This window comes from Scomber japonicus, chromosome 2 (assembly GCF_027409825.1).
Source record: "Scomber japonicus isolate fScoJap1 chromosome 2, fScoJap1.pri, whole genome shotgun sequence".
Lineage (NCBI taxonomy): Eukaryota > Metazoa > Chordata > Actinopteri > Scombriformes > Scombridae > Scomber > Scomber japonicus.
Genome location: NC_070579.1, coordinates 9,579,126 through 9,603,358, shown reverse-complemented (window position 1 = coordinate 9,603,358; position 24,233 = coordinate 9,579,126). Strand labels below are relative to the sequence as shown.

At 40.3% G+C, this 24,233-nt stretch overlaps 1 protein-coding gene across 1 annotated transcript; it reads right to left on the bottom strand.

Annotated features, from left to right (window-relative positions):
- Window positions 1-268: 268 nt before the first annotated feature.
- Window positions 269-18,565, bottom strand: fam83fb (family with sequence similarity 83 member Fb). Its single transcript, XM_053325716.1, has 5 exons — window positions 18,086-18,565; window positions 7,454-7,621; window positions 5,962-6,083; window positions 1,976-2,721; window positions 269-288 (listed from the first exon to the last, which is right to left on the bottom strand). The coding sequence occupies exons 1-5, from the start codon at window positions 18,563-18,565 to the stop codon at window positions 269-271; spliced, it is 1,536 nt and encodes a 511-aa protein (XP_053181691.1).
- Window positions 18,566-24,233: the final 5,668 nt, after the last annotated feature.

Genomic DNA, 24,233 nt, shown 5'->3' with positions numbered 1-24,233 from the left:
TGACCCATAATTCAATTCTGCATTTCTTTTAAAAACAGGAATCATTAGCTGTGACAGACAGTTGCAGTGTTTAAGAGACACGTGTTTACTGCTGTCAGTAAGCTCATCTATAAATTAGCGAGAACGCCTCTTCCTGCTGCAGCTGACTTCCGTTTTTTACTGTTGCACCACATCCCACAAACCACTCGCAAGTCCCCCTCCGCCACCTCCCCCACCTCCCTTACCCGAAGCATCTCTCGACTGCGAGAGGAACCAAATAGGCCCCCCCTTAGCTCCTGCAGTTCCTCTCTGAGAACACACCCAGAGGAAAGTGACAAAGAGGACAAGGGGGACAGTCGGTGGTTACTCTGTGTATTGCAGTCAGCACGGTCCTGCTCCGAGACGCAGCTCAAGTCTTGAGGCACTCCACTAGGTGGAGCCACCAGCAAAGTGATGCCTTATGTTTGAAATGATGTGAGCCAAAACCTTACTCAGAAAGTCAATAAAAGGCCATTTCTGTTGCGGAAAAATTATAGAAAATTAAAAAATTTATTGCAGAGGTTATTTTCAGATGAAATGAATGAACAATGTACTGTAGACATTAAAAAGAGCCTCGTGACATCTTTAAAGCTGTTCATCATCAGAAACCATTTACTGAGCACAATGAACAAGAGATCCCACAGCTTAGTGCATCAAACAAACATGAATACTTTCTCTATGGTAACATTCATTCACAGATAAATAACAACATTAAAGAGTAATAAAGATTAAAAAAGTACAATACTGTACATACATAACGGTCCAAAGTACTCCACACCTCCTCACCACAGAGCTGACACAGAAACATAGATTGTATTCTTTTTTTTCTACAGAGGAAATATCAAGCAAGGCTGAATGTTGTCCTGCTTCAGTTTCCCAATGATCAGTTCAGTTACCCTGCTGGTCTGGAGTCTTGAAAGGGCAGCCTTAAAAAAATAAGTCCTGGTGAGAGAAAAGCACCTACCTTATACAAATCTGTACTATTTCAGTGTTTGAAAAGAGTGTATGTCTTTGTAACTTTAGAAAACTGCTTCCTGTTAAGTATCTTGTTGCCTCTTTTTGCAGCAATAAAAGCAAAGTGTGAGTGTTGAGTGTAGGTTAACTTCATATTTAGTGTGCAAGAAGGTGCACGAAACAACTTAACATTCAGTGTAAAGCATTAAAGGAAGCATTCAACCCTATATCCACAGAGCCACAAAGAAATCCAGAGCAAACAAGATGCAAGTGATCTCAGTAAACACCCCTGCACCCTGTCAGAGAAACAAATATGATATACCACAACATTTTGATTATTGACTCAGGATTTAAAATTTGGCACCATTCCTATAAAAAAAAAACTGCATTTGTCATTTGTCAGTGCCTGAAGGACTGTACATTCACCTGGTTTGTCTGTAAGGCACTATAGATAACATACTTACACTATTGCACACTCAGTGGTGACGTTTTAATTTTTAATGAAGTCATTTGTAAACCTTCAAAATGTCAGATTCTGACTGTTCAGTGGTCAGAAACGTGCAGGTTCACCTCAGGACACTTTGCAGGCATGCTTTGATCGATGGCGACTCGTGAAACCTGAAGAATGGTGAGGGAAGAGAGACATTACCTAGTTTATATCACTCAGAGGATTATAGCTTAAAACTCTTATGGACCTCCACTACTTGAAACTAAACTTTAACTGTAAAATAAGAGTGAGACCTTTTTGGCATGCAGTTCCTTAACACAAATCAAATTAACTCAGTGACAGAGGCAGTATTTTCACCCCCATGATGTATCTGAATCTGAATAGTTTCTAAAGGCCTGAAGTGGAAAAATATCCAATCCTTCAGAGGAAAACATAAATATAACTTTTTGCAACTCTGTGCTGTCCTGTTCAGCCCACAGGCTCAAAACCACTTGATTAGACCATGAGATCATTCTGGATTAAATCTCTACATATGTGTTTATATAACATACTTACTCTCATTGTCCTGTGCACTTTTGACAGTGTTGACAGAGTCTGTCCTCTGGGTCATTTTAGGTGTCTTCTTCTTATTCCGTTTGCCTGGAGACTTAATAATCACTTCAAAGTTGTCCTCGGTCTCATCTGTCAGATTGGATTCTGTGGGTGAGGGGCTCGTACCACCTGCCGGGCTATTAACTGAAACCTTAGAGGACGATTTTCCCCTGAAGAATTTCTTCTTCTGAGACTGCCCCTGCTTCTTGTCCTGCGTTAATCCATTGGGCTTCTTGAAGATTTCGCTTGGGGGTTCTGAGGGTAGTGTATTGAGCCGGTCCATCTTCTCACTACTGGTCACTCGTGGCCTTCCTGGCTCCATGTCCTCTGGCACCTCCGCTAGAACCGATCCCCTCTTAGGTCCTGGCTGTTGCAGAGATCCCGTTGGACGTGCGGCATCCCCAAACACCAGGGAGTATTTGGGGTTGTAGTATTTGTGAGCAGGCACTTGGATGTCAGCTTTCCGTGAGTCTCCTAAGCTAACCTGGAAGCGGGACGTGGTGGCTGGTAAAGGGGGACGTTTGGACCCCGATTTGGCACGAATTGTGGCGGTCACGTTGGCGGGTGGGCTGACGTGGAATTCCTTGTAGAGGTCCATATTCTCAGAGATGGCATAAAGTTCACGGAAGTCCCGGTCGAAGAAGTCAACCACCTGTCCTGTCATTACAGTGATCATATTTCGGTCCATACGAGATGTACACCAGGCGAAGCTGAGATGGAGACAAGATTAACAACAGTTGGTAACTTCCTTAGATTCTGTAAACTCTCATTAACCCATTACACAGGAAATATTCAAAACATTAAATAATAAGATTAACAAGTGCAAAACGAAAGCATCAAACCCCAAGGTATTCTGTTGACAAGAGTTTTATTTTTGCTAAGAGCACATTACTCCAGTTCTAAAGTCTTTACACTGGCTCCCAGTCAGCTATAGAATAGATTTTAAAGTTCTGCTACTGGTCTACAAATCACTGAATGGTTTAGGTCCAGAATACATGAATGACATGTTAGTAGAATATAAACCCAGTAGAGCTCTGAGATCTACTGACTCAGGTCAGATAGTTGAGCCCAGAGTTCAAACTAAACATGATGAAGCAGCTTTTACACAACTGGAACAAACTACCAGCAGAACTGAAATCAGCCCCAACAGTGGACATTTTTAAATCCAGGTTAAAAACATTTCTCTTCTCCTGAGCTTATGATTGAGCTCTTTCAAAGCACTTTACATTTTAATCTTTCATTTGCACCCTATGTCCCAGTGTTTCCCACACATTCATTCTTTCGTGGCGGCCCGCCACGAAAGAATTACGTCCGCCACGAACAGATTTTTCGGCTTTTGGCTCGCTCGACCTCGCTCATAAAAGCATAATAACGGGACTCTGTCTGTGAATGTAGCTTGTCGTAACAATTCCGGGGCAGTAGGTGGCGGCAATAAAACCAAAGAAGACGCACTTAATTCACCTGGTCGGCCAGAAGAAGAAGAAGGAGAAGAAGGAGAAGGAGAAGAAGAAGAAGAAGAAGAAGACAGACAGACAGACAGACAGACAGACATATATATGTCTTTGCTAGAGGCTATCTGCTGGTGTGTGGTGTGTATGAAACAGGAGGAGTTCACGGACGTAAACAAAACAGTCACGTGTCCCACAGATGCACGTGTAGGTCAGGAAGTGACGTGAAAGGGACCGTATATGGTTTGTTCCGTGTCTGTTTCCTTACGTGTTGGACTAAATACATGGACATATTGAGGAAAATATTTCGGTTTTATGGAAACGGATTACATATTTCACCAGAATGGATACTTGGCGAGCTGTACAGAAAGTCCTGAGTCATAAGATGATCGTTGTGGATAAAGAGAAGACTTTGAAGGTATGTAGGCATTATAGCTTTTCTTACTTAGCTGAGTGGCTAGCCGAGCTAACCGCTAATACTATTACAGCTGTGAGCAACCATATAATTCATGAGTGGTCTTGAATGAATCGGGAGAATCTAAGCTTTCTAACAATGTATGGCATGAATATATATGTTTAAGGGTTGATGTTTAAAACATTCAGAAGAACGTGTCGCTACCTCCCAACTTCCGGTCCGTCCCGTTAGCGGAACAGCGTGTTTTAAGTGTCTGCAGTTCCGATCCTTCATGTTGGCTGAAACAGACAAGTCACCCTCAAATATGCTGAAAACCATGTTGAAGTTTGGCCTGCAGTTAGTCTTCCCTAATGTGTATGTGGCTTTGAGGATGTTCCTTACGTTGCCGGTGACAAACTGTGGGGGGGGAGCGATCATTTTCTCATTTGGGGAGAATCAAAAATGAGCTGAGCACCACACCACCACAAATAGATGCCTGTCCTGTGGGAAACACTGAATGTCCTTTTAATGATTTTAAAGCAAATCACTATTTTATGCTGCAATCTTATATTTAATGCTCTATTCTAGCATTCTAGCGTCTTTCTATTTTCATGTACTTTATTTTTATAATTAGTGTGGGGGGTGGGGGGCTAATTGTATGTTTTAATGTTTCTCAAATTGCATGTTTTTCTGTTTTATGTAAAGCACATTGAGTTGCCATTGTGTATGAAATGCGCTACATAAATAAAACTGCCTTGCCTAACAATCCAAAATTGAACCAAGGAGTTGGGTGTAAACTGTGATGGATGTTTACGACGGTCAGTTTGAGTAATAGCTTTACATTTCTATTTTCTCTCCCAAATAACTTCTAAGTCTAAGCTGGCAGTTTCTCTACAATCTGGATCATGCTCTGGCTGACTGTGCATCTGTCAAGCTTCTTTGTATTGATTTCATCACATTCACATAAGTCAATGATGAGCCAATTTGACAGTGGAGTCAATAAGCAAGCAGTAACCACAACTATGACGCTAAGTACATTAGCGTTTGTAAGACAAGAATATCAAGTCTAAATCACTTCTGAACACATCAACAAGTCAGGTGGGTGTGCTCAGGTGTAATGGGTTAGATTGTAGTGTCATGTGATGTGTTGTATTGTTTAATGTGGCAGAAAACCGCAACAAGCAGCACAAGCAGGTTTATTAGACTGGGTGTAGTTTCTTTTTAAAGGTGCTTCTCCATTAAAAAAACAAACAAACACAACAACACAACAACACACACACAGAAAAAACAAAACCTGCCAAACATCCTTCATGAGTTTTAGGCTTACACAAGATTCAGCTTGTTTGGTATCTTTGAAAACAATATGGTGAATCATCATTAAGGTCTCTGGGTGAAATGCATGTGGTAGATGGGTGCTCAATATGCATTAAAGCTGCAGTTGGTAAGTCTTATAAAAGTAACTTTTTGTCATATTTGCTAAGACTGTCACTATGTAAAGACAGCATTACATGAAACTAGTGATCTGTAAACTAGTAACAGGCTCATTTAGCCCCGCCTACTGCTCCTACTGCAAATTACTAGAATCCACCGCGACCGGACAAAAAGACCCAATCAGAGCCAGGATTGTGTCTGATGGAGTGTCTGACAGCTGTCAATCACTGCTCACGCACACAGGCCCCTCCCCCTTCCTCCTCAGCTCGGTCAAGCTCATATCTCTGAGTTTCTAGGTAAGGTATGGCTATGTGAAAGTCACTGTAACGCCTTTTATATCTAGCTGTGTGGAGTGTATTTCATGTATTACCGATCACGTGCACGTGGTCATGTTCACGTAGTCGCGTGCACGTCAGCCTCTTCTGGGGGAGGGACTTTGGAGGCAGGGCAGGAGTGCAGCGGAGAGGGAGAGGGAGGGATCTGACAGTTGTACTTCTTCAAATTTGATGCTAAGTCCTCTCTCTCCTCAAAGTTACCAACTGCAGCTTTAACTGTCATTTTTGGATACTACCACTAAGAGTCAGATATTTTCAAACCCTAGAGCGTCAAAATAAATGTAAGCCATGTGACACACAGAAAATACATGCACTGATTATAATCACAAAATCAACCCTCACCTGTAGGAGCCAAACATGACTTTATCCCCGTCTACCAGCATGTACTTATTACAGAGAGAACCAGACAGTCTGCCGAATGACAAGCCAAAGCCGGTTCCCTGAAGCGTTCTGGCTCGGATGTTCTGCAGGCACAGAGGGACACAGTTAGACCGTGAAGAGGAGAACAATGCAGACGGTAAAGCCAAGAGAGTGACATTGTACAAGAGAGCTGCACACAGTAGATAATCTGACTTGTAAACAATAAAACTTTCAGGACCCCTCCCGAGAAATCAGCAGGATTTAGTGCACCGCTGCTTTCCATAGGCTTCATTTAGAGCAGGGGTGTCAAACATGCGGCCCACGGGCCAAGTACGGCCGACCGAGGGGTGTGATCCGGCCCACTTGCCATCCTGTGTTCTTGTCCATCCTTCCTACCTTCCCTTTTTCCTTTCTTCGTTCCTTCCTTCCTTTCTTCCTTCTGTCCTTCCTCCCTTTCTTCCTTCCTTCCTTCCTCCCTCCCTTCTGTCTGTCCTTCCTCCCTTTCTTCCTTCCGTCTGTCTGTCCGTCCTTCACTGTCTGTCCTTCCTCCCTTTCTTCCTTCCGTCTGTCTGTCTGTCCTTCCTCCCTTTCTTCCTTCCGTCTGTCTGTCCGTCCTTCACTGTCTGTCTTTCCTACATTTCTTCCCTCCTTCCTTTTGCCTGTCTTTCCTTTCTTCCCTTCTTATTTCCTTCCTTCCTTCCTTCTTTCCCTCCATCTTTTTAATGATCCGGCCCACATGAGATCAAATTGGTCAGTATGTGGCCCTTGAATGAAAATGAGTTTGACACCTCTGATTTAGAAGGAATATGTGATTTTTATCAGTCATAAAATGGTCACCTAATATTAATTTAAATGATGTATGTTTGATGTTACTGTAATTTTGCTTTCTTCCTTTCTTTTTTGTATTTTCTTTCCTGCAATCTGACTTTTGTTACTGCAGCCACACAAATACTGACCAATTTAGCGACACATTACCTTTTAATTCGAGTTTGTATAATGTAGAAAATTTGCTTGCAGACTATAAAAAAAGTACAATAAATAAGTTAGAGATTCAGAGTTAGAGCATTCAGACCTAAAGTATTTAAAGAAACTTAAGTGAATGCTCTGATAAGATATCTGCATGTATAAAAATGACAAATTGCTTTCATGTGCTCATCTGTTTTAGACTTTGCTAGAAGTTTAAAACAGATGAGCACAGCTATTTTTGTTTCAACTTCTTGTACACACTCTAGTAAAATGGATGAAATGATATTAAATGTGTCACTATTTGTTTGTGTTACCATAATCAGATTTTGCATTACTAATAATGACCTATTTCCTTATTATTCTATTTTATGACCTGTTTTCATCCCATATTTAATAATACATGTTTCTTTTCCCACTTCAGCCTACAACGTGTGCTTTGTTTTATGTCTTGTCGTCAGAGGCAGATAAGTTTCCTCTTGCAACACTGAATATAAAGGTCTCGTCTTACCCGAAGGTGCTGACCACCAATCTGCAGCCTGGAACACATATCCAGGAAGTGCGGCACACCTTGGTAATCCAACAAGATGTAAACGGGCACAGAACGACGCCAGGCCGCATCCATGAGGTCCTGCAAGATCTGGATGTCTGTGAGCATGTCCATCACTATGGCGATCACCTGGAAGAGAAAGGCTGGATTAGTTCTCCATGTTCTGCAGAGGTTAGTTCCTGGTGATAACACAAATTACTGCAAGTTATAAGACTTAAAGCAGAGGTGTCAAACTCATTTTCATTTAAGGGCCTCATACAGCCCAATTTGATCTCATGTGGGCCGGATCATTAAAAAGAAGGAAGGGAGGAAGGAAGGAAGGGAGGGAGGAAGGGAGGGAGAAAGGAAGGAGTCGAGGAGTGAGGAAGGAAGGAAGGAAGGAAGACAGGACAGGTGGAAGGAAGGAAGGAAAAGAAGATAGGAAGGAAGGGAGGGAGGGAGGAGTCAAGGAGTGAGAAAGGAAGGAAGGAAGACAGGACAGGTGGGAGGAAGGAAGGAAGGAAAGAAAGGAAGGAAGGAAGGAATTAAGTAACAAAGACTGACTTAAAGCAAAGAGTGACTAGATCTTCAACTAGGCTATTTACTGTGCTGAAACCAATTAAACATGCAGAGAGCTCCATATAACAACTGGCTTGTACTCACAACAAATCCTAATATATCCAGTAGGGACAGAATTTGAAGACACAGAAACCAAAACACATTAGTTACATTCCAACTCCAACTCCAACATCTTATATAAGGATGACTGAAAATAGACAACAGTTCCTTCTCTACTAGGAAAACAAAAACTCTGAATGCCCAGTCGGTGTTATTTTCAAAACAAAAAATAATTTAAAACAGCAAACCAAAAAAAAAAAAGAATTTGTCAGGGCTAGCCGTTACTGGGCTTCACTTCATGCTTCATGCAATCCTTATGTAGACGCCACTAATCTGTAAAAATCGTGAAATTTCTATCTGACTTTTTTGGCAAATATACGTTATTTGCAGGTAACTATTCCTTGTCAAGTTATTATAAAACATTTAATGTAGGTTTATAAAGTTCAATCTCAAAAACCTCAAACTTGGTGCTATATGGTTTCTGAATGTAAAAACTCATTATCATGTGACTTCACTGCTCTGTGACTGTATTAAAGGAGCTAAGAATGAATAATAAGATTAATACATATTTTGAAACCTCCAAATTGATTATTTCATCAAAACTATTATATATTACATTACTCTGATTACAAATGACAATAGGAAAGTCAAAAATGTTAATATGCAAGTAAATGAAATATGTCCAGGGTGCTCTGCTAGCTGCTGATGCTACTGTACCTGCTGCTAACTGCTGAGTTTATGTCCGATTAGCGTTATAATACATATTTTGAAACGTCCAAATTAATTATTTCATCCAAATTATTATGTATGACACTAATATTACATTACTCTGATTATAAATGACAATAGGAAAGTCAAAAATGTTAATATGTAAGAATATGAAATATGTTCAGGCTGTTCTGCTAGCTACTGATGCTACCTGCTGCTAACTGCTGAGTTTATGTCCTCATTAACCTCCAAATTGATTATTTCATCAAAAAAAAACAAAAAACATCAATCACATGATTATAAAAACTCCATTTAAAAATATATTAGGATTGTGTTTATTATATATTTGCAATACATTAAGGGTATCTGTTAATTTGACTGTATCAGTTCTACAAATTAGGAAATATGTCCAGGCTGTTCTGCTAGCTGCTAACGCTAATGCTACCTGCTGCTAACTGAGTTTATGACTTAAATTATAATGCAATACTTGCAGCAGAAACAGTGATGGCCCAACAGAAATCCTAAACATAAAGAATGTGGTCACATGATTATAAAAAACCCATTTAAAAATATATTAGGATTGTTTTATTATATATTTGCAGTACATTAAGGGTATCTGTTAATTTGACTGTATCAGTTCTACAAATTAGGATATCAAAACTTTGAACCTCAGTAACTCCACACTGAATACAGATTGAGCTGTATAAGTCTAAAGTTATTGAAATGTCTGTCTAGTTTTAAAAAGGGTAAATTTACTGATTTCCCTGTTTGAACCTCAGCTCAGATTAATTACTGTCATCCATGTCAAGACTTCCACAACTGAGAATAACAAAAAAACAATCAACTGCTTGAGGCTGCAGTGTCTAGTCTCCTAGACAGCTAACAAAGAAACCAACAGTTAAAGCTAATCTGTCAACTGAAACAGCTTTTCGCCACCCGCTAAGACACTAACCCTGAGGGTGTTACAAGGCCACATTAAAAGAGTCTGCTAGGCTTACAAGAGTGAAGAAAACCATTGTATTATCCCGCTGATGTGTTCCAGTAAGCCTGACAGATCATAGAGACAGAGCTTCACAACAACAAAAGGAGACCAGTTGAGGAATTTAGCACTTAAATCTGTCTCTATCTAAAGAAATGCTCTCACACAAGCTTTCACTTTCTCCACTGTCAGAGCACTGGAATTAGTCGAGGTATGCACTTTGCTTTTTACCAAATAAAGAAATTCAGTAAGAGCCTGTACTGAAGCTGTGTTTGTAGGAAAAACCAAACAGTTATACACACTGACCGTTGCTGCATTTCCTAGTTAAAACTGTTTAAACAACTAAATGCTGGAAATGACTTCTAACAAGAAACCAGTATTGCGGACTTTAAGTGTCCAACTGTCAGGATTAGGATAAACTGCAGACAGTCTAAAGCCCTAGATACCACTAACTTGGTTCCTAAATGATAAATGTGTTATAGAGTGAAGTGAAGAAACAGTATACTGATGATTCTGCTTTTTTCTGCCTTATCAGAAGTGTGGCTGAAAGTGTAAAACTATTCCTGAGGATGATACAGTACTGGAGTAAAAGCCTTAACCCTCCTGTCGTCCTCCCAGGTCAAATTGACCCCGTCTCTTTTGACTGTTCCTTCTTTCCTTCCTTCTTCCCTCTTTCTTTGCTCTCTCCACCTTCCATCCTTCCTCCCTCCCTCCTTCCTACCTACCTTCCTTCTTTCCTTCCTCCTTTCCTTCCTCCCTCCCTCCCTCCTTACTCCTTTCTTTCCTTCCTTCCTTCCTCCTTTCCCCCCTCCTTCCTTTCCTTCCTTCCTCCTTTCCTTCCTCCCTTCCTTCTCTCCTAAATTCCTTCCTTCCTTCCTTCCACCTTTCCTTCCCCCGTTCCTTCTCTCCTAAATTCCTTCCTCTTTTCGTCCTTACTCCTTTCTTTCTTTCCTTCTTTCTTTCCTTCCTTCCTTCTCTCCTTACTTCCTTCCTCTTTTCCTCCTTCTCCTCCTGATTTATGGGTTAATGTAGGAATGTGGTTCCATTTACAGTGAAGTGCTTCTCTAACTTGTGCTATATATCACAACCTCTTCACTTTGCACTACGCTGCTACATACTAGCAATGCATACATACTATAAACACACTAGTACCACATATCAAATAACTTCAAAGTCAAGAGGTTGTGATAACAAACACACTAGTGAAGCACTATAAACAAAACCGTGTCAGTTTATATGCATACACAACACTACTCTGTGGTGACTGAAAACATGATCACTGTTATTAGTCCCTGGAGCTGATAAAGTAACATGTTAACCCAGTTGTTGTTTTTTTTATAGTTTATGGACATTAATGGTGGTTTAAGACAAAGAGGAATAAGATATCAGGGTTTAAATACACACACTTGTAAGTAGGATTAAGTCATTGTTGGTTTGGCTTTTTGACAATAAGATATAGAAAATTAGCCATCCAAATCCTTTAAGTGCTAAGCTGATTAATATGACATATCTTGTGTCAGTTAACATTTTTGGCAAGATGGTGGCATGTATAATAATAATAATAACTTTATTTTGTATAGCGCCTTTCATGAAACCCAAGGTCGCTTCACAATAACAAGAAACACAGACAAAAAAACACACATCTAGCCGGCAAAAAGCCTGCAGGAACAAGTGCCTTTTCAACAGTGATTTAAAAGAGTCCAGAGTTGGTGCTAGGCGAATGTTAGGAGGGAGCGAGTTCCACAGTGTAGGAGCTACCACACTGAAGGCCCTGCTCCCAAAGGTTTGTCTTCTGGTGCAGGGGATGGACAGGAGGCCCAAGTCAGCGGAGCGCAGGTCCCGTGAAGGGTGGTAAGCATGGAGGAGGTCCATGAAGGCATGAAGAGATTTATAGGTGAGGAGAAGAAGTTTAAAAGTGATGCAGAACTTAATTGGAAGCCAGTGCAGCTGTTTGAGTGTGGGGGTGATGTGCTGCCAGGGTTTAGTTCGAGTGAGAACCCTGGCAGCTGAGTTTTGGACATGTTGGAGCCTGTCCAGTGTTTTATTGGGGACCCCATACAAGATGGCATTACAATAGTCCAGACGTGAGGTGAAGAATGCATGTATGAGAGTCTCAGCAACTGAGTCAGAGAGTGAAGGATGGAGTCTGTATAGGAGTATAGTGGAGCTAGCGGAAAACAAAGAAGAAAAATTATGATTGTCAGAGATTATGTCAGAGACAATCTGCCGATTCAATTTAGATACATTTTGGTTAAGAAGTAAAGTAAAGGAAACTTTGGCCTAATTGTACCGCTAGGTTTCATCATCTGAACATGAGATATTTATATAAAAACATAATAGTTGTTAACTATCTAAAATCACAATTTTTAAGCTCTGCAGCTACACCTAGTAAAAGGCTATAGATGATCAAATATAATTAAAGCCATGATGTACAGACAGGTTTTTAATGTTCTGTACTAGCCCGATGTAATTATCATGTATGAAAGAAAAAAGAAAGGTCAAGGAGCTGTGACACGTTCAAACATGAAGGGACGTGTTCAAATCCAGGCAGGAGGAGTGAGAGAGGTTTCACAAATGTGTATTATGCCACTGTTCCTTAAAAAGCAAAGTAATGGAAAATGTGTTTCTTTCAATTTGCAACAAATGATCCTCTGTAAGGCAGAAAAAGGCCCGTTGTTTCCAATCAGTGTCTCATTTAGGAAAAAATGTTGCAGATCCGTGAGGTTAACAACACATATACAAGCTGAGACTTGTGGACAGTAGAGTCAGTGTTGTCAAGCTTGGCTCACGCTCAAGAGAAATTAGAAAAAAAACAAAAAAACAAACTAATGAGAAGAAATTTAATATCTGAGTGTAAAGATAAAAATGTTGGGTGCTTGGAGAACCGGTTGCTCTACATGTGTTATTTAAAGGTTGTGTGTTTGTCAAGTCTGTTGTTATTTTAGGAAAAGGTCTTTGCCTTTCTGATAAGTGAGAACAAAAGCATGTAGGCTTGTTACATTCCTCAAATTCACCACGAGCGAAAACCACCTGCTGTATAAATATTTACCTGTTTTTTTGTTTTTTTTTAAAATCTGGGAACATAAGGGAACACCCAAAAAGACAGCAAAACCTTTAGATGAGTGTATAATGTGAAATTTTGTCTAAAAAAAGCAAAGTTTCCCATTCTTATTCCTGATGGAAATAAATATAAGAAAACAAAACACTTAGCTGACGTATACCTGCCCCTATGCATCATGTGACACTTACTGTAAGGAAGAAACAAAGCAGGAAGTAAGGTGAACCCCAAAAGACGGCAAAACCTTTAGAAAAAAGTATATAATGTGAAATTTTGTCTAAAAAGAGCAAGGTTTCCCGTTCTTATTCCTGATTTTATGGAGGAAAAAAATACAAGAAGAAGCGAACTCGTAAACAAAACACTGACGTATACCTGCCCCTATGTATCATGTGACACTTACTGTAAGGCAGAAACAAAGCAGGAAGTAAGGTAAATATGCTGACGTGTGGCGTGTTGACAACTTTCAATGCCAACAAAGGTTTTAAAAAAAGGAAAGAGACTAATCTTGTTTAACCATTAGCAGTTCTTCTGGAGTGTAGCATGAGATTACTTCTAACAACAAAGAAAAGGGGGAAGGTTAAGAAAACAAGTGAGCATAATGGAAACTAGAAGAAAAGACATGTATGGAAATAGTGAAAGATAGAAGAAAAGAAAAGTAAAGAAAGGGGGTTTCCAATTATAATTAAAGGGAATCCCATACAGTGAGAATTTGACACATGCTGTTTTTGTCCTCCCTGACCTAATTTTGAAGACATGAAAGGCAGGGCAAGCTGAGCGAAGTGTGTCACTGTGAGCGGTGGAACAGATGACTCAGCTCAGCTCTGGCAGTCGATGAGTAAACATTACATGGGGCGACTCGAATACACGGACTCACTCCAGGACCTTTGTTATACGCTGAGAGGATATCTTAATCAGTCAAACACTCATTCACCCTGACTAAGCTTTAAAAAGGGTTAGTGAGTATAAGATGGGTTTAAGGGCAGAATGTGATAAGTAAGAGAGTAAACTAAGCAACTTAATTCCAATTAAAGGAAATCCTATTATAACATCAATGGGGTTTTTTTTTAACATTAGTATTTTTCTGACTTTTCTGGCAACCATTTCAACATGATGATGACCCTCATGCACTAAGTGAGATTCATGAGGACAGTTTTCACAGTTTGGTGTGGAGGAACTTCACTGGCCTGCACACACCCCTGACCTCAACACCATCCACTGCTCGCCAAGACTCATCGCCAAACATCAGCGTCCAACCTCACTAATGGTTTTGTGGCTGAAATGGAGCAAAACCTGGCCAACTAAAACCATCCTGCAACCAGCTTCTAAAATCCAGTGGAAAACCTCACCAGGAGAGTGGAGGCTGTTACTGTACCAGAGTAGATTAATGCTAGAGCTGAAGTTATTAATTGATTAACAAAAAACAAATGACTACTGTTTTGATAACCAATTAACATATTAAGTATTTTTTAAGTGATCGTTGTCTTAATTGCTTTTGGAAATGTCAATGGTTAACCTTTAATCGGTAAACCATTTAGAATATTTTTGGCCAGTTATGAATGTTGGTCTTTTGGTTAACTTACATTAACACTGAAGTCAAGGCTTGGCTGTTAGCTTGCAGTCTGGGGTAAAAAAATGAAGTGGGCTAAATGAAGTTAAGTAAATGAAGAGAGGGAAGTAAGTGCGCCAGTCTGATCCCATCACCTAGTTGGTTGCCGAATGATTGAAACCAATAAGCTGCCAATAAGTGTGGTGGAGGGTGAAGGATTGAAGAGCCAGTTTGAGAGCTACTTCGACTAACCGCATTAAAAAACATTTTCAGGAGAAGAAGGATGAGCTAAAAGTCAGACTTACTGTAGCGAACGTGGATAAGCTAGCTCTGACCACCGACTGCTGGACAGCCCTAACAGACAAAAGCTACATCCACTTTCTTATAAATTAACTCCGTTAGCTACCAGTTCATTTCAGGAGTGTGGAGGTCGAGTCAGGCCAAGCAGTTAGGTGTGTCTGTGTGTGTGTGTGTGTGTGTGTGTGTGTGTGTGTGTGCGTGTGTGTGTGTGTGTGTTTGTTTTAAGGCCTTTTCATTATTTCCGACTTGTGCGCCCACGGTCAGCTGTAGACTTGCATGTGGACCACAGACTCACACATTATTCTATTAATACGTTTCGGGGGGTCGGGGGACACAGATGCATTCCACATGTGCATGCTAGTCAACAGGGTTGCACCATGATAACTTCCCAGAGTTGTAACTATTACAAACTGCTCAGCCTTTAAACACAATAACCTGATATTAAATCGAACTTTATCATATTTCATTATCTCGCTGGCACTTTAAACAACACGCCCACGCCAACAATAAATGGTATATATAGTTAGCAGAACAAAGAACAATAACTACCGTCATATCCAGACTGATCTGTTGTTAATGAAGTTACCGTTGCTGTGCTGCATGCATAAATGTGCACATCACTCTCTCAATTTAAACACACTTATCCTTTCAGCTGCTGCATGTATTTAATAAAGCCAAAGGAAAGAACCTGGTACGCAGCCAGATGTGGATGGCAAAAAAGAACATTAGTACTGATGTTTCTGCAACATCCTGGATACATTTGTCCATGGACACCTGAACAACATTATTGTAATATTCAGGCCATAATCTAATCTATTTCAGACAATGACGATGCATGAGTCACATTAATAGAGATTTCAGTAGATTATTTTATACTTCTTTATGATACTAGAGAAGTAAAACAAGCAAAATACATGAAAGTTGGTTTGTGATTGTGGAGATCCATGTGTGTGTGTGTGTGTGTGTGTGTGTGTGTGTGTGTTCACCTCTGCTAATTAAAGCCATTCAATTAAAGGCTTTTGTGCTGGCTGTAGGTTTCATTGTGGACTTATCTATATTCTGAAATCTGGGGGAAAAAAAGCCTGAAGCACTGGAAACTGCTCCGCTCACTGTAATCAGTACCTTTACTGCCTGTACTCCATAGATCCCCTAAATACCAGTTTTAAGAAGCCCCCTTTCTGTGGAGTTTGCATGTTCTCCTTGTGCCTATGTGGATTCTCTCAAGGTACTCCGGTTTCCTCCCACAGACCAAAAACATGCAGCTAAGGTTAACTTATCACTCTAAACAGCCTGTAGGTGTGACTGATAGTGTGAATGGTTGTCTGTCTACTACCCTGCTACTCTCCAGCCCCCCTCATAACCTTCTGTAGGATAAGCGGTATGGAAAATGAAGGATCGAGGATGAGAAATGGGGTCCGACTCAAACCATTCAGGACTGAAGCAGTGGCAACACGCAGGATGGGCCCTGATCTTCTGCACCATGCTTCACTGTTCCTGTGATTCACAGACAACCTCCTACATCTTTTTTTACCGCAAGTGTTGCAACACAACGGCATTTGATTGGATACAGTAAATGGCAACTTAAAAAGAATGTGGGAGGAGGGTAAGGGTGGTGGCGGTGGGGCAATCGCCCTTTGGCCTCCCTACTCCTGGCACCAGTGGAAACAGTCATCAACATGTTTTATCATTTTCTGATATTTTATAGACCTAGCAACTAATCGGTTCATCAAGAAAATAAATTGACAGATGAATCAACAGTGTTTTCTGATATTTTACAGATCGAATAAGAAATATGTAACACTGACAACTAGTGTTTAAAATGGGTACTGCAGTCCAAATTCAAAATATAGTCTCCCCCTGTCCCCTTGTCCCAAGACTCAAGACTCACGCAGGTTTTTTAGGTCAGGTGAAATCTATCTCAGTTGATCCAGTCTGTTTGTTTGCTTCCATGGCTGCAGTGCGCTTTGTTTGCTTGCCAACGTTTCATATTTGGCAACCCAAGGTGTCAAATGGGCGTCTCACAGAAATATGTGAAATGACCACGACCTCTTAACACAGAATCACGATTACAAAAACAATTAGGTTAAATGGAATCACACCAGCCAAAATGAAAGCAGACGCCTCACACTGGAAATTTCAAAGGAGAACGAACTGGCTGCAGTATCAGAGTCACAGAAACCAGTATTTCAATTTAGTACGTTTCCTAAATCTTTGATATCAAATCATGGTCATTTTATAAGTAAGTACAGTGAATTTATTACATATTGGTCCTTTAAAGTTCTTGCTTTTGGAATGACATGTTTAACAGTCAGATAGCTTTGTCATATACTACTGTCCACATACTTTTGGCCATATAGTGTACCGTCCATGTTCAAAGGAGCCAGACTGCCATGAAATCATTTTTGATAAACTCAGAGGTTTGCAAACCAGATAAACCTTTACTAACAAAGGAATGTCTTATCTTATCTTAAATCAGAATAATAACCATCAACCATATAGCTTTTTTCTCTTCGACATTTATATTCTGAAGTATTTGCTTGACTTAAGTTAGTAGTTTGCTAAAAAAGGGTGCTGCAATAAGGAGATTATCACATGACCTATTATGTAGGTTATGTGGTTAGGCATTCTGAAAGTAGTGTGTGTGTGTGTGTGTGTGTGTGTGTGTGTGTGTGTGTGTGTGTGTGTGTGTGTGTGTGTGTGTGTGTGTGTGTGTGTGTGTGTGTGTGTATGTGTGTTATAAATGCAATGCTGCTTAACTTTACTGGGGCAAAGGGAATAACAGGGTTGAGGCAGGTAATAAAAGCATGTTAACTTCCTGTAAAAAAGGCCTCAAGATAAAGCATGAAAAAGAAAACAAAACTGTTTTCCTTCCTTCATTTCAAGCTTTCACATACAGACTTGAACTCAGATACCTTAAATTCTTGCTCTGTAGTTACCCCCACCTCATTGTGAAATGCTCTCAGACACCTTAATAACTTATGTCACCATAAATACTAATATCTATTCAAGATATCTGTATTCTTCATTCACAGTAGTTCCCAAATATGTCCTCTGGGCTTACTGCTTCTCAGTTTCTTACTTTAATTTCCAACACACCTGATTCCACTTTATAAAGGTTACTTACATAATAATTGAGATGTGTTTGGTTTTCTTTGGTGTAAGCCTATTAGCACAGAAGGTTGTTCTTTTCCCCAAGGTTGTCATATTATGCAAATAGAATATAGGAGCTATTATAGATATGATAAGAATATGAGAAAAGTGATTTTTAAGAATTAATATAACTATTTCACATAGATAGGCTATACTCATTAATAGGCAAATACACTTTAAAGTTGCTATTATGATTATGTTTCATTAAAATCAGCACCCATACTAATAATGCACCTCTGCCCCCCCTCACTTCACCTTATTAGCGTCCTGGATGAGCCGTCTCACCACCTCCTTAATATGAGGTCCGTTGTCTTTGGGTGGGTGCGTGTGGACGGCCACCCGGGTCACCCCTTTGAAAAGCCCCCCACTGGACCAGCCGATGTCCAACGGAGGCACCTCGGTGTCTGACATCTGGGGCCAGTAGGTGGAATGGACCCCTGAGTCTGCCTCGGTGTTGGAGGCTCCTGGCTCCGGCTTGGAGGTGCTGCTGCTGCTGCTGTCATTACCGGAGTCATACCGCTTGAATGTATTCATCAAAAGTTTGATTTCTCGGGCAGATAAAAAGTCTTTCATGTTGTCATCTTTCAGTCTGGTTTTAAAAGCACCGTCACCGTTTCGGAGAAGCTCCTCGATCGCGGCGCGCTGCTCCTCGCTGTAGTAAAACTCCGGTTTGGTCTCCGGGACTTTGGCACCAATGCGGCCGTCCTCCATGCACACCAGCTGGGATTCGGCCATGGCTGCAGCCGCTGTTCTCTCTCTCACATCCAGTAATGGTATGATGGTTAGTGTCACCTAAGTATACGTGACTCTGGATAGGTACCAAAAAAAAAAAAAAAAAAAAATCCTGGGAAGTTCTTACCTGACTGGGAGGGAGGGAGAGGAGGAGAGGTGTGGAAAATCATGCTTCCTTCAGGGACACATGGAAAAAACAGTAGCCTATACACAGCACTAACACGCCAAAAAACAACTTTCAAAACCTCAAACACCCAATGAAAGTCAGTGAATAACAGGTACGTTTCTTATTGTTTGACACTAAATATTAATCAGTATTTTGTCATTTTTTTGTTATTTTAATGAAACGGCCTAAACTAGCTATGGTGACGTTCTCATATTATGATATCTGCCACTCATTGTCATTTTTTTTTACAGTCGAAACCCAATCACATACATAGCTCTGTGTCATTGCCAGACTAATAGAATAGTAATAATAATAATAACATGAATGTGTGTGGTTTTATTTTTAGCTTTAACTTTGCTTTTAGATTTTTATTTATTTACTTATTTTAGATACTGCAGTGCACTTTTACTGGCCTTTTGCACAGAGAAGTATTTTAATATTATTTATTACATGTATATAAATATATTTGTTTCTATTAGTACAACTTTTGGGTATTTTTTTTAGTACGTTTTTAGTTTTTTCCTCCTATTGGATAGTCAAAGATGTGTCTGTATGTGATGTTATGTGTGGCTGCTTTAAGTGTGGATGCAGATGCTGTAAACTAAGCAATTTCCTGTAAAGGATCATTAAAATATCTATCTATAAAAAAAGAGAGATGGTTCAGTTGAAACATTCAGAATTACGAGCTCACATTTGGAACTCAAACGCAGCAACGTATTTCTTTGTAATAGGCTGGTCATTTGCCCCATGATCCAGTGGCAAATAGACTTGCCCAGGTAATAAACTGAGCAAACAATAAATTCAGGTCTCTGTTAGCCACAACAAGATAGGATGTGTCACGTGGCGTCATGGAAAAATCAAGTTTGATTTGACTTTACCTTTGTTGGATGCAGTCAATTATTTATTTTGAAGCAGCTATTGTGTGTGGACAGGATAAATGTGGTTAATGTTTATTTTCCTTTCCTTTTTTGAAATATTCTCAAATCTCAGCCTAATAATGCTAATCATTGTTCTTTTTTAAAAAATCAATATAAATATTTTGTAACCCTCGGGGTTCATTTCTTCTCAAACCCTAGGATATTTTCCCAGTTTCTATTTGTATAAATTTGTCTGTAACTATTTACACTGGGAGTTGCGTGCTTGACTGATGGCAGTGAATGCATTATAATCATTTTTGTTGAAAGGTAACAGTGATAACATGGGATGAGTAGTCATGTGTCATATCCATGTTATCAACAGCTAGCCTCATGGATGTATTATGGCAGGCCTGTTTGTTTATCCATACAGCATACGGTGAGGTTTTTGTAATCTTGTAATGTTGTTCTTAGTAGTCTGACTAATAAAAACAAGACTTTATACTCAAGGAGAAGAGACACACTTTGCCTATGAAGCACCAGATGGGATGCCTTGAAGAGGCTAGAGACCTTTTTTTCAGTGTGGCTGTTGACTCTTCTCCATTTTGAAACACTTGGACAAGTTAAAAGCAAGTTTAGAGTACTGCAAATCTTCCCAACCTTGGATGACAAAGCACTGGAAAAACAATGCAAGGAGCTTGAAAAAACACTGAGCAGCGGAGAGGAAGCTGACATTGATGGGAGAGAGCTGGTGGCCATAAAAAATCAGTCACCTCCCTCAGTTAACCATAAACCGGATTACTGTGTTTGAACTGCCAGACTTTGTCCACAAGGAGGAGCTGACAGAGGTTTATCCAAATCTGTGGATATCCCTGAGGATTGCCTGCACACTTCGTAGTGGCATCAGCTGAAATACGTTTTTCAAAGCTTTAACTGTTAAAGATGTACCTGCAATCATTAATGGCACAAGAATGCCTTAGTGGCCATTATTAGTGTAAATCATGAGACTGGCAGGCAGGTTTCAGTGATGGTTTTGCCTCAAGAAAATCAAGGAAGTAAAGATTTTGAGGACTTTCTTATTTAAGTTTAAAGCCACTCTAACCTTTGTTACATTTTTACACATTTTTTTGTTTAGGTTAAAATGCTATTAAGGTAATAGCACTCTAAAATATTAGAGAGCTCCACCAGGCATAGAAACTTACCATTATTCCATTCTTACAATACTCTGACCAATCATATCATTTGGTCCGAATGATAAACAGACAGTAGCGACTGACAATGACCGACAAAAGCGGGCCACGGCTTCCACGGGGAAAAAGAAAACTATATCAGAAAACTATTGTTGCTGTTCAAGTTTTTTCAAAGTGCTGTGTGAAATGCAAGAAAGGTAAGAGTCGCTTTTAAGGTGGTGGTGAAATGATGGGTAGTTTTGTATAATTTTGACCAGGAAAAGCCAGGCGGGGAGTTCCGGTCATCTGAAATGAGGTCAACGCGGAAGTAATTTAGAACTGCAGTCTATCAAAAGGCCACCAGGGGGCGACCGTTTTGGTGTCAAAAGGACTTCCGTCTATGGTCTCAATACAAGTCAATGGAGAATTCACCAACTTCTCACTTGATTTCTAACCTCAGTAAACGTTTTCAAAATATATTTATGGTCTCAATCGCTAGTTTAAAGCCTTCTTCAATGCAGTATGATGATCATTTGTGAAATGTTGGCCTCCCTGATTTTACATTTGACGATAAAGCAGGGTATGCATTAGGGCGTGGCTACGTCGTGATTGACAGGTTGATTGACCAATGTCCTCGAGATCCAGCTCTCGCAACCATAGCAACCTCCCCGCTCTGCCCATGGCCCCGCCTCATGCCCAAATAAGTAGAATCCGTGTTTTTATTTTTCCCAGCATGCACCTGAAATTTTCAAGATGGCGCTGCCTAGAATCGAAACTATTGGCTTCTGAGCAACAGTCCACAAACCAATAGGTGACACGAACGTTACGTCAATTTCTTTTATACAGTCTATGGGAAAAGCCCAAAGTTGCACCTCGCTCTTACCACACGGGAAGAGACCCTTTTCTCATAAACTGTGGAGGATTTGGTGCGAGGAGCCGCCCTGTCAGTTCAACAGAGACTGCCCTTATTTATGGGACTTCTGGTTGGTGAGTAACCTAATCCCATTTTTGGTTGAGTAATATAACTGAATGTACAAATGTTAAATGTTTATGTTGCAACTAGCATTTCAGTGAAATTGAGTAACGTAGAATATTTCATATGCTAGCTTATATGTGTAGGTTATAATTTTTATTTTATGTTACACAGGTCTAATTTTGTTTTAATAAATCTGTTTTTGAGGTAAGTAAGGTGTTTAGTAAGGTTTTTGTTTACTATGTATTGTTTAGGTACATCAAAAGTGAGACCAAACACAGTTTAAGGTTCTGTTTTATTTACAAATTAGATTGAAATCCACTCAATACACATCAGCAGTACATAGTACAGGTAGTATTACTATTGAGTGTGAGTAAACTAATCTAGGCACTGATTAGACACAGAACAGTGTTACAATATTTAAAAAAATAAATATCTATTTTTCTTGCTTTCATAGCTTTACGTTACAGTATACACTCACTGGTCACTTCATTAGCTACACCTGTGCAATATAAAGCAAGCCAATACAACAGCTCTGCTTTAACCTTCCTGTCGTCCTCCCGGGTCAAATTGACCCCGTCTGTTTTGACTGTTCCTTCTTGCCTCCCTTCCTTCTTTCTCTCTTTCTTTCCTCCTCCCTACCTTCTTCCCTTCCTCTTTCCTCTGTCGTTCTTTCCTTCCTCTTTTCCTTTTTCCCTCCTTCCTTCCTTCCTCCCTCCCTCCCTCCCTCCCTTCCTTCTTTCCTTTCTTTCCTCCTTCCTCCCTCCCTTCCTTCTTCCTCTCTCCTTTCCTTCCTCATTTCCTTCCTTCTTCCTCCCTCCCTTCCTTCTTCCTCCCCCCTTTCCTTCCTCCTTTCTTTCCTTCTTCCTCCCTCCCTTCCTTCATTCCTCCTTCTTTCTTCCTCCCTTCCTTCCTTCCTTGACTCGAGGACAACAGGAGGGTTAAATTCTACATCTATGAAGTTTATTCTACACTTATATAAATGTATGAAGGTGATGGCAATGATACTAGGGGGCATTATATTGAATGGTGTTCCTAATATTGTGTCCACTCCATTAGCATACATGAGAGGTGGCAGAATATTAGGAACACCGGCCAATATAATTCACCTCAGTACACCATCACCACCACTTTGTACGACCTCAATAATAAACATAAAGTAAAATTATCACTTGTATTGGATTGAATTAGATCACACAGGTGTACCTAATTACTGTACTGTAGATTCAATCAAAAACAAATACACTGAGCTAAAGGGTTAGTAAACTGGTATAACAGGTCATTGCATCACATGACTTGGCCACAGGTTTTACTTTCAGTTAATGTACAACTGTGCGCATTTATTGATCCATTAAATTTACTACAGTCTGCTCCGGTCACAGCACAATTACAGCTATCATTGTCTCCTCCCTGGATTAAATCAGTTTTGTGCTGCTCCCCTCATTGGACTCTGAAAAGCATTTTATACTCTTGATTTTAAAATCCTGCTTCATAAACTACAGTATATATGTTTATGTGAAGCCACTCTTAATGACAGAGAGAAATCAGACTGTTGTTGCTGATTGTCTTGCTAACAAAAATGGGTTGCAACAGGCGTCTGTACTTGGTCTATTGCTTTTATATACATTATACATAAATAACATACTTCCCTCTAATTAATACTTTGTCCATTTTTGTGTGCAAATGATACAATTTTTTAAGCCCATCCCCGCCTTGTCTTCAGTCTGCCTTTGAGGCTTTCTAATTATGACTCCTTAACCCTCTTGTCGTCCTCCCGGGTCAAATTGACCCCGTCCGTTTTGACTGTTCCTTCCTCCCTTCCTTCTTAGCTCCCTCCCTTCTCTCTCTCCTTCCTTCCTTCTTTCCTCCCTCCCTTCCTTCTTTCCTCCCTCCCTTCCTTCTTTCCTTTCCTCCCTCCTTCCTTCCTCCCTTCAACCCTCCTTCCTTCTTTCCTCCCTCCCTCCTTCCTTCTTTCCTCCCTCCTGTCCGTCCTCCCTCCCTCCTTTCCTTCCTTCTTCCTCCCTCCCTTCCTCCCTTCCTTCTTTCATTTCCTCCCTTCTTCCTTCCTTCCTCCCTTCCTCCTTTCCTCCCTTCCTTCCTCCCTTCCTTCTTTCCTTTCCTCCCATCTTCCTCCCTTCCTACCTTCTTTCCTCTCTCTCTCCCTTCCTCCCTTCCTTCCTTAACTCGAGGACAACAGGAGGGTTAATCACAGACACACACAGGTTTTCTCCGCCTCCACTAATGACTCTGACTATCCTTCCATTACAACTTGACGTATGACTCTTGCTGAGTCATACAAATACTTGGGAGCTACAGTATAGGCTTGGCAGCAGACTATCATTCAAGATTCATATTAAGCATTTAACTAAAAAAATGAAAAGTCCAACTATAGACTTCTTGTATGTTCTGGCTTTTTCTAATCCTAGGACTATTGTACATGTCTGCCCCATCAACACTTCGGCAGTTAAACCCTGTTACTCACAATGCGTTGCGCTTTATCACATATGAC